Source organism: Brienomyrus brachyistius, chromosome 18, assembly GCF_023856365.1.
Source record: "Brienomyrus brachyistius isolate T26 chromosome 18, BBRACH_0.4, whole genome shotgun sequence".
NCBI classification, from domain to species: domain Eukaryota; kingdom Metazoa; phylum Chordata; class Actinopteri; order Osteoglossiformes; family Mormyridae; genus Brienomyrus; species Brienomyrus brachyistius.
The window spans coordinates 12,448,109-12,459,433 of record NC_064550.1 but is presented as its reverse complement, the minus strand read 5'-3'; the positions used below and the strand labels follow the sequence as shown (position 1 = coordinate 12,459,433).

General features: G+C 46.0%; 2 protein-coding genes across 2 annotated transcripts; both read left to right on the top strand.

Annotated features, from left to right (window-relative positions):
- Positions 1–100: 100 nt before the first annotated feature.
- On the top strand, positions 101–5,307 carry LOC125712621 (serine/arginine-rich splicing factor 1B-like). The gene is given in 7 exon segments (XM_048982868.1): positions 101–934; positions 937–1,072; positions 2,097–2,148; positions 2,150–2,192; positions 2,195–2,278; positions 2,717–2,889; positions 3,393–5,307. Coding segments are annotated over 7 exon segments (870 nt in total). The 5' UTR covers positions 101–879; the 3' UTR covers positions 3,720–5,307.
- A 4,194-nt stretch (positions 5,308–9,501) lies between these two features.
- On the top strand, positions 9,502–10,314 carry dynll2b (dynein, light chain, LC8-type 2b). The gene is given in 4 exon segments (XM_048982869.1): positions 9,502–9,546; positions 9,548–9,634; positions 9,845–9,955; positions 9,957–10,314. Coding segments are annotated over 4 exon segments (270 nt in total). The 3' UTR covers positions 9,984–10,314.
- The last annotated feature ends 1,011 nt before the right edge of the window (positions 10,315–11,325 follow it).

The window sequence follows — 11,325 nt, the reverse complement described above, 5'->3', positions numbered from 1 at the left end:
TGTCTTTAGGTAAAACTCCCAAATCGCTATTTTTGCCCCATGAAACCAATTCTTACTGACATTTTGATCCATATTATTGTTTTCAAACCACTGATTTAGTATTTTTAAAATGTAGTCTACATAGTTCCTCGTCTCATTTTGTCACAGATACCTTTGTTCCTGTAAGGACGGGGTTGAGGATCTCTGTTCTTTAAGCCTGCTACATTCTTTTGAAGTCGCACATTACTTTTCAAATCATAACGCATGTTTTATAATTACAGTGAAAATACCGAATATGCATTGGTCCTCGGAAAGGTGAGGATTCATGCTGAAAGAGAGTCATACAGACTTCATACTGCATAAAACACAGAGGACGCAGAACCGGCTCGCACGACACGCACGTGCCGTCTCGCAGCCAACACCGCCTGCTTTCTGGGCGGAGCGTCGCGTGGCGGTCCTTAACAGTCTGGCGAAACGCAGATAAATAATTTTAATTATTTGGTGTTTTAAACGGATTCTTTTGTGAACTCGCACGTTCACTACAAGTGATTCTTGCAGTACTTGACGTGTGATACGTTTTGATAACCTTGTTTTCAGTCTAACCTGTATAGAGGTACTATTTCGATTCGCGGACGCACACTTTCTAAGTGCCAGGGAAACACTTCCGATTATTGATATTCGTCCGCGTTTAGCACAGCGGTTCAAAAAAGGAGGGGATCGGCGCCATCTTGAAGAGAGAAAGTCGTAGAGCGGGAAGGGGTGGTAATTCTTAGCTAGTGCTCCATAGTGTCGGTCTGGTTGTGGTTAGTTGTTTTGTAGCCATTATCTCTTACAGGAGATTGAGCTACTGATTGAATTTGGTAATTCTTAATTGGTCCGGTTAATTGAAGTAGAAGAGCTATGTCTGGCGGTGGTGTGATTCGCGGCCCAGCTGGAAACAACGATTGCAGAATATACGTGGCAATCTTCCTCCCGATATTCGTACCAAAGACGTCGAAGATGTGTTCTACAAGTACGGGGCGATTCGCGACATCGACCTGAAGAACCGGAGGGGAGGACCGCCGTTTGCCTTTGTGGAGTTTGAAGATCCCAGGTGAGATGGTGTGCCCGACCATGCCTGTCCTTTATGTTTTTGCAGCCGGCCGTCGTTTGGGGTTTTGAACCGGCGTGAGTCCGCATTATCCAGAAAAAAAGAATGCTTTATCATTGTTTTTTTTCCTTTAAAACACTCAACAGCGTGCAGCCGTTCCCCTTCTTTTTTGGTTCAGTGGTTCCCTAGCTTTCACATCTCCATAACTGGCGGGTAATCCAACTTGGCTAGTGCGAGGAATTGGCGATCTTCCAGCAAACGCGGACGCTCCTGCGGGGCATTAAATCGTGATTATAGCTTAGTAAGCAACGATTTCCGTCGCAGCACCAAACGATTTCCGTCGCAGCACCCCTTGGATCCCGCATGGTGTACATGTTTGGGTGTAGCGGGGCGATCGGCCACGTGGTGCTCCCACCCCACTCGCTCGGAGTTTTCGGTTTGTACTGTGAGATTATCTCCCGTCATGGAAGGCTATATGCCATTCAGTTTGTGTAGACCGTGCGTCTGATCTTCCTGGCACGCATCGTAGGCTTCCCCTAGAATTTAAAAAGTGCGTTCAATGATTCGGAGGCTTGAACGATAAAACATTTGGTTTATTCGCAGAAATCGTGCTCGAAACCAACTTGGTTACGCCCCGAGACGTTTGTTAATGCCTGAATACACATGGCACTCCTGCCGTAGCGTTTTTGCCCTTTATATACGGCCCCTGTTCCAAAAGGTTAAAGTTCAAATCGTGCATGTTGGTTGGGGGGGGGGGGGGGCGAATGGACTTGTACCGCGCAATATTTTAATTTGGCTTTATTCATTCCCCTCAAGTATTAGGATTTTGCATCTAAATGAACTTTTCTCTCCCAATATCAAATTCTTTCTTCACCCTTTGTTCAAGCTTTTGGAGAGATTGAATTTGTATTGTTTCATTAGGCAATCTTTGTCTTGCTTTGAACCCAGTTTGGATTGTGTGCATGTTGCTTCTAAGTGCACGCTGTGGATGTGATTTTGCAATAAAAAATATTTCCTGTCTTTTCAGAGATGCTGAGGATGCTGTGTACGGGCGAGATGGCTATGACTATGATGGGTACCCGCCTGAGGGTCGAGTTCCCCAGGAGCGGTAGGGGTGGAGGGCGAGGGGGGGTTGGGGAGGTGTTGGTGCCCCCAGGGGCAGATACGGACCCCCATCCAGGCGCTCCGAATACAGAGTCATCGTCTCAGGTGAGCGGGTCCACCCGGACGCTTGGAGCGAGCTGGCTGGGACATGTTGGGGCTTTTGTCGATGTTGGAGTTGTGTAGCGTGCTGGTGAAGGAGCTGGACAACCGAAAGGTTGCAGGTTCGAGACCCAGGAGGTGCCCTGCTGTTGTACCCATGAGCAAGGTACTTAATGTGTATCGCTTAAGTAATTATCCAGCTGTATGCGTGGGTAAATGTGTTATGTGAGTTGCTTTGGATAAATGTGCTGCGGTTGTAGGAATTGAGTCGTGTAGCATGCAGTACAGGTTTATAGGTATTGGGATTGAGTGAAGTCTTGGGACCAACACTCCCAAAAGTTCTGCATTTGCCTGTTGCACTGGCTTTGTGTGCCTTTTTTTACAACTGGAATGCCATGCATTCAGAGTTCCTCCTATTGAGTGTCTGTGTTTTGTGTCCCCCAGGCCTCCCGCCAAGCGGTAGCTGGCAGGACCTTAAGGATCACATGCGCGAAGCAGGTGATGTATGTTACGCAGACGTTTTCCGAGATGGAACTGGGGTTGTGGAGTTTGTTCGCAAGGAAGACATGACCTACGCAGTCCGAAAGCTGGATAACACTAAGTTCCGGTCCCATGAGGTAGGTGTGAGATCTCTCTTGCTTTCTGTTGGAAAGGCTGCATAGCTCTGGACATGGGTGGTGGTAGTGCTGATGGTGTCCCCTTCATGTAGACAACTAGGCTTGGAATGGCCGTTTCACATCCGAACTGAAATTTTGACAGTGAAAGTCTTTGATTTGTTGTACATAGACATTTAGTCTTGTCATATCGTTCACTGTTGCTAAGAAACTGCGAAGCAGTCATTCGCAATCCATTAATATATTAATGTGGCAGTCCTATTTTGTACTGCACCCTCCAAAATCAGAACATGTAATGCATTGCCATGGTGGGGGTCACTTTGGGGTCTGCTCTGCTTCTGTACTCACCTAAGGGCAGTTGGGATTGAGTTTTTCCTGTGAACTCCTTCATTGTAGGAGGGTTGGGGAGTTTAGCGGTTTTATCTACCAGCCGTTTTCACTGTAGTTTGGCGGTGGTGACACTGTGAAGGTTGTGCTTTCATGGGAAAGGTGTTGGTGTTCACCAGGGGGAGACGGCGTACATCCGCGTGAAAGTGGACGGCCCTCGGAGCCCGAGCTACGGGCGATCACGCTCCCGCAGCCGGAGCAGGAGCCGCAGCCGGAGCAACAGCCGCAGCCGGAGCTACTCGCCACGCCGCAGCCGCGGCTCGCCGCGCTACTCCCCGCGCCATAGCCGTTCCCCGCTCCGCGCACCTGAGCGCCCGGAAAGCCGTCGCTTGACCAGCTGTGCTTCATCACCCTCCCAGTTTCTGTTCATTTTGGTTTGCGACCTCCTCCATTTTTATGTGAAGTCTTTCCCCCCATTAAGAACTTTATTTGGTATGTGTGTATAACAACCCCCTGCTCTTGAATTTTTGAGTCCCCCCCCCCCCCTCCACTGTTTGTCCTGCATACACTGCATTTTAACCCGGCTGTTTACTCCCATCCCCCCCCCCCCCCCCCCCCCCAATGACCTACTAAAGGTGGAGTTATGTTCTGTAGTGAATGTTCATAAGCTTTCTTATGTGTTTGGTGGTTTTTCGGGTGGGCTGGGTGTTTGTTGGTGTAGTGGGGATCGTGTTGCAAAACTGTTCAATTTTACTCTTTCGTGTCTTTCTATAGACATCTGACGGGCAGGATTAAACAGTGCTTGGGGATAAAGGATTGTGAAGCACAGTTCATTCATATTAGGATTATCAGAGCGTTTTTGGGAGGAGCTGAAGTCAGATCATTGGAGGCAATGGTATGACAGCAAGTGCTTCGGTTACCTCTTAAACTTGGCAGTATTGATCATTATTAGCATCCTACCAATAGCGTAACTTCCTCAGGGCCACTGGCCTTCAGTGGAATACGTTACTTGTGCTTCTGCTTTCCCAGATGGCCCCGCCCCGAATTCCCTACCTATCAGTACTGCTAAGCATGCATGAATGTAATGATGCTTGTGCACCATCCATGGAAACAATCTTTTAAAGTACTTAATCATTTAGTACTTTGTGCCCCCACAGTATGTATACTGTGCAGGATTTCTGTTTAAATGTCATCTAGCTTAATGATGGAAACGGCAATTCATTGTAGTTTTAGACTGGCTTTGTGGACACATCATAGCATATTTCAGCCTGGCCCAATGTACAGACATTGTTTTGGGGGGAATATTGACCCAATTTTCTTTCTGTTTTAGATTACCTGGGTTTTTCACTGAGTTGATTTGGGAGGTGATCATTGACTGGTATCCTAAACATAACATTTTGAACTTGTACTTCCATCTACAAATGACACCAGCCAGATGATCTCCTCCCAGATGAATAGTATTAGAAAAGAGGAGAGCTTTTTTTTTCTTTCTTTCATTTAGCTCTAATTCTAACTTCTTGCCTCCTTCTTTTTGATTTTGCCGGAATCCAAAGGTTTGGATTGGAGGAGGGGCTCTGCGGATCCCGGTCCTGGGAGCTGGATCGTTGGATCAGTACATAATCAGGATAGGATAGGCTAAGGATGGATCGGAGGAAGAGGGATCAGATTACCCGGACCCGTAGGAGTGGATCCCTCGACCCCCACCCCTCCCCACCATATCACGGTTAACGGGATTAACATCCAAACATCACCTCGAAATTGGCAATTCAGTCAAATTTTTGTGGAGCCCCCAGGGATGAGCGCGCACCTTGGGAACCGGCCTTTTTTATTTTAACTTGGTGTAAGAGGAGCAAAACGAGGACCAGGAGGCTGGATCAATCTGCTTGGATGGATTCCGCATTTGGAGCCTGGTAAATAGGAGTTTAGTTTGGGGGGGGGGTTGTGTGTGTTTTTGTCCCTTTTGGTAGTTTGTTCAGGTTAAGAAATTTCTCCTTGGTGATTTGCCATCAGGAAAGGAGTTGGTTGTTTTGTCTTTTTTTCCCTCCCTAGTTTATAGTGTCACCCCCACACCTTTAATAAAGACTTAATACCCTAGTCTGCTTGTGGTCTGGGTGTTTGACGGCTGCAGTACATGATCTTAGGCTTCAGTCATTTTTCTACATACGTGGTGTCTGATACTCAAACTTGCCAGCTGTAATGTCTAACTGGGAAACCAGGAATCTTTCAAAGGAATATGACAGATTTTCTGCTGACCAGATAGCAAACAAACCTGCAGAGGTTCCCGATGGATGTCTGGCCACCCACAAGAGATGTGTTTTTTTTTTTTTTTTTTTTTCCAAGAATGGACTAATGAAACACCCAGGTTTGATTGACTGGTGTATTGGGTGGAAGTTCTGTGCACCCTGGGCTTAAAGGTTTTGCAAACACATCCGAAGTTTTAGCTAAAAAAGAATTCACCGTAATGAAAGTACGTGGATTTTGACCGAGCCGGTTGAGGTACAAGCAATAGGCTGCAACATGAGACACTGGCAAATTTGTTTGAGAGTCCTGAAATTAGTGAATGGGCGGCTAAAACACTTCTGTAAAACGAAGCTGTTTATGAACTGGAACCGGGGATTTCGTACTAGGTTTGATCGTGGTGAAAGGGTTATGCATATATCCATATACAAAATATTCGTGGGTTTATGCACATACATATTTATGCAGCTGTGTTATGACTCAATATTGGTGAAATGCTGCAACGTGGTCAGTGGGCTTAACAGATAAGTACCCTCTCACCAAGTAACGTACTGCTGTTTTCCACATCCCGATGAACTCTTACGTAAGACCATATTCCCGCTCAGTTAATACAGCTGGCTGCGGGCGAAGGTAACTGCTGCGTTTTTAAGGCTGATGACCCCCTGGTGCACAGGGTGATATGACGGAGATGTCAGCGATCTCGTTTTCTTAGAGCCAGGCAATTTAACGTTTCCGTTCCCCAAGAGCGCTGAAGGTGACCGATACGAGGACAAAGGGGGGTTTAACGCAAAGTCACGGAACCATTCATTGCGTGGTTAAGGAGTTTTCTGTATAAATTTTAACAGCGGAACTACTGCGTGTTCTCGAGAAGGTCGCGTAATTAGGCATACTGAGAAAATACCCCCTTAACGGTAGCAACGCTAACTGTGAGGAATATATTCTATGTTTTTATTTTGCCGGAGTATTAGGGTATTAACGATAGCATCCCATCCTTGAAATCCATGACGACTCCTTTTGGGAAATTTTGGCTACCAAGCCTACACAAAGTTTATCACTCGTTATAAATCTCGTTAATAAATTTTAACTATTGCCGACCCCGCATTTAACCTTCAGTATGATGTCTTGCCCAAGTGGACAAATCACAAACGTGTACTGCGTATTTCAGCCAAAGACTCACGTAGGAAAAAAAATCGATGTAGTTCCTGGCTTAATTATACATAACAGTGAATGCTTTACTTTAGATAAGGGTTATGTAATGTGAAACAAATTTTCGCGTTCCCAGAATAACCCATCCTCAAACCGATTTAAAAACTATACCGTAACATCGACAATATTTGCATCGGCCCCGGTGCATTATGGGCCGAAATAAGATGCGGGCAGACATGAGCGAGAGGAAAATGCACGCGGCGCGCGGAGACAGGCCGCCCCCCGACCAATGGAAGGCACGCAGCCGTGCGGCAGTGCGCAGGGTGGGGGAGGTATTTTAACGGGGCAGATACCTGCAGATCAGCACAAGCGAGTCCTAACGGGAGACGAGCAATCCGCTGAAGCAGTGAACCAGCCAGGGGAGGCGGAGGATAAAAAATAAGCCCGGTGTTGCCGGCGACAACATTGAACTAAATACCATTCAATAAAGGGGTGAGCTTACGTTGGACCTTATTGGTGCATGCGGCGCAGCGGTGTAGCCTGACGAGCAAAGCACGTTTTGCCTTTTGCAACGTAAACAAGCCCGGCTTTGGCATATATGCGCACAGATTTCTCACGCGAAATGGCCGCAGATTCACTGTTTTGCGGCGAATGTTTAAAGTGGATTAAAAAAGTTCTGTCTTTTTGCAAATATTCGCCCACCCCCCCTTCGCGATCCTAAGGGGCCGTTTTGTGTAGGTCGCACGGTAGGTTAATCGGCTATTTTGATAATGGCCCCGCCTCGCGTTCTAACGTTACCTTCTCGCATTCGTGTGATGCTACGGGCATCGCTTCCATCTTGCGGTGGATATGCTTATGCAGCTAGATCAAAGTACTCTGAAGGGTAAAGGTATTATGTAACTCAAGTGGAGCTGAAACGATCTGGCTCCGTGCAAAACTGTGCGCCGGGCTGCAACCGAACGCTGTTAATGGGATAGCAAGGGCTTTGTGTGTGTGTGGTGTGTGTGTGGTGTGTGTGTGTGTGTGTGTGTGTGTGTGTGTCCACCCACCCTTATTGGCACGTTTCTGTCAAACTGCGCTCAATGAACTGTCTCTACTGCTTCTCTTCACCTCACCCGGAGTGTAAACCGCCTTCTCCTTGTAGCATCTTGTTAATAGTAATCCCACGAGTCCGCGTGTGCGGCCACCGATAGCCCCTGTATGTCTCGTAAGTAGCAGTGTGTATTGTTGGTGTAAATGCTTCTGTGCTCCCGATTATCGCGTGTACCCACCGTGCTTTCTCTGCGTGTGGACGATCTGCTGGATATTTTTAATAGGGTGGGCATGGTGAGGGAGGGGTGGAAGTGTCCCACTTACTCCAAAAGGCAAAGCAAACAGCTGGTTACGTCTCCCATTGCTATGTGTGTGTGGTGCGTTTAGAAGGAGTGGCGTTTGCATCCGCATGATTTTACCTGCGTATGTACTTTGTCGACCCCCCCCCCCCCCCGGTTTCTTTTTTTCTAGTATGACTGGATGTAAGGATCGCATTTGAGACCGGTGTAGGACTACGAGAGCACTGTGCTCTGTCACTACTCCTTGATGTGGTAGTGCATTTAACCATTTGGACACTGGAATATACATTGTGAATTACGTCCAATGTATGTCGAATGCTGCTGTTCCAGAATGACTCCAGGATATCGGTAACGTTGCGTGTGGCTTCTTCAGAGGTGATGCGAAGTGGTGTGCCGTTCTGTTGAATCCTGTTTTTAATTTGCTCCCTGATGTGTGAAGTGGGTGCTGTTGAAGTTAATCAGGAATGCCACTGTTATATCCTGATGAGTACCGACAGGCTTGCAGATAGGTTTTAATTTTATTGCTCTGAGTTGAGGGGATGAGGGAGGATGTTGACAGGCAGATTTTTCCAGATGGAAATGTAGAAGGAAACCAGTACACGATTATACTGGTTACCGCTGGCCCAATCTTAATGGGAATTGCACCTTGTGAATCTGTCGCGTTCCGATCTGATTAATCCCTGAAGTTGCGGCTGTATTCAAACTGGAAGAACTTCAGCTCACAGCCAACTGGTGTAGTTGCCTAACTGGTCTGCTGCCAGCTCTGTATAATGATGATCTTGCGAGGATGCCTCATCAGACACTTAACGGCCTCTCTCGCTTGTTTTAATATGCGTGGAAAGCTGTGGGCTTCCTGCCTGGGAAGAGGCAAGATTGAGTCAGTGCCAGGTAGCTGGTAGCATGGCTGTGACTGTATAGTGTACGGCACCTGTTATCTTCGTCCGAAGTTCTGGTTAAGAATGTTTCAGACATTGTGCTGTTTGGGTAATTTTGCATTCACTCGTAATCCCTTTAAATGAGGGAGGTTGATTTACATCCAAACCCCAGCGTTGTCTGGACTGCAGGGGGATCAGAATGGATGAGGATTAAGTTCTGCCAGAACGGTCTCTATGCATTGACTGTAGCATTCCCCTGGCTTGTGTGTGTGTGTGGGTTTTTTTTTTTTTTTTTTTTTTTTTTTTTTTTTGGGGGGGGGGGGGTTTCTCAGATGTCTTGTTTGATCACTCAGTGGTACTGATCATCTCTGGCATAATAACCAATTATTAGAGCAATGGGCTTGATTACGATAGACAGTGGTGGATGTTAATTACCTAGTTCACTTGATCAAAATGCAAAATTGTTGCAAGTGGATATTTTTAGAAATGATTTGGTAAGTGGCTGTTTGGGGAAATTGGCAGGAACACCCAAGATTAACCTTTTACATTGCTGCATCAAATGTCAGTCTGGTTCTACCTGCAGTCCTGTAACTGTACATTGACTATCTCTGGGGTTTTTTGCATGTGTAAAAGTAAATGAGTTGATATGCCGCGTTAACCCCCCTCCCGCTGGTCTCTGGTTGTTACATACAGGCACCATGACTGACAGGAAGGCTGTGATCAAGAATGCCGACATGTCCGAGGGACATGCAGCAGGATGCGGTTGACTGTGCCACACAGGCGATGGAAAAGTACAACATTGAGAAAGACATTGCTGCCTACATCAAAAAGGTGTGTGGGTTCTGCGCCCCTCCCACTCATGATATTCCTATAATGCTGTGAATGGCTAAAATCTGACAGGAAAACATCTAGAGAGACTTCAAGATGAAATGTAACGCTATGAATGTAACCCGCTTCCTATGTATGACTCGTTTTACCTGCATACATGGTGACCCTTCAGAGTTTCATGTTGACCTTTCTGTGCCTCTCCCCTCCCATCAGGAGTTCGACAAGAAGTATAATCCCACGTGGCACTGCATCGTGGGCAGAAACTTCGGCAGTTATGTGACTCACGAGACCAAGCACTTCATCTATTTCTACCTGGGCCAGGTGGGCAATTCTGCTGTTCAAGTCGGGTTGAGTGATGGACGGCTAAAGTGAGGGTGGACCCCCTCAACTGGACTGATGCACTGACGGCTGCCTCACCTGCTCCTTACACTTAAATACACATGGGGGGGAGGCAGGACACAAACACTATTAAACTGGCTGTGCTCAAGTGCATGGGCGGTGTACAATATTTGTGTATATGTTGCAGTAAAATCTTGCTTTTCTTTAGTTGCTGGGATACAGTAAGCAACAGGGAGAGTTTTTGTTAATGCTTTCTACTTATTTTGTTATTGCACTCAAGTTGTACAAAATGCTTTAAAAGTGGCCTTTAAGTGAAAAATAAAGAATAGTTCTACACGTTTAAAGTTTGTGGGTGTTGTTGATTGACGTGCCAGACTTGTTTGGGGGAGGGGGGGGTTTAGTATAATTGCCAAAATTTGCAATGTCCTGCATTGGTCATAATCATTCAGTTTATTTGTGGGGGGGGGGGGGGATTAGGGTGTGGTGGTCTTAAACGGGTTGGGGTAATATGCATTAGTCTGGTTCTATCAAGCAAGGGTCCAACCAAATTCAAAATTTTCAAGAACTGGAGTTATGCACAGTAAACGCGAGTGTGCACTGTAAGTGATTTGCGAAAAAAAAACCCGATATTGCGTAACGTGGATCAGCGGTTACGGAAAATGGATGGTTACACAATGTGAATGCTTGGTAGACTTCCAAATGATGCCCGCCGCCCCTCCCGTCCTGCTCGCACTGATTTTTCTTCACAGTGCAAACCGAAAAGCTGATTGTATATTCTCCCTCGTTACAGAACAACCCCGTCGGTGTGGCGACATTCTGCAATCCTCTTGAATGTCTTTTCGTAAATTTGACTTTGGTACTATAAGATGGTTATGTCTAATAAAAGGAATGTCTAACAAAACACGTGAACGCGTCAATTTCAAGTATGGCCCTCCTCATTCTACAGCACGGGACTTAACAAGGGTATAACATCAATCTGCAGGGTTATGGAAAAAAAATGTAAATTAGGGAAAGTAAATAAACACGTCTGTAGACTTCAGTCTGAGCAATAAACGGTAAGAGATTACGTTAGTTTTTTAATCCTTGAAAGGATTAAAGAAAAACCAGCGGCATGAAGTGACATCCGAATTAAGTCTTAAGTCTTATCCGCTGCGTAAACAAGCAAAAGGCTAATGAATATACAAATGAATGAATGAATGAAATACAAACAAAATTTAAAATTTGTACTCCATTATCTGACGCAGATTACCTCAGTGCAGGTCGTTGGAAAACGCAGTATATAACTAATTCTTAATCCTCTCTCGATTCTTTCGGAATTATAAACAGAATGATTTTTAAAAACTGCATCTACAAAA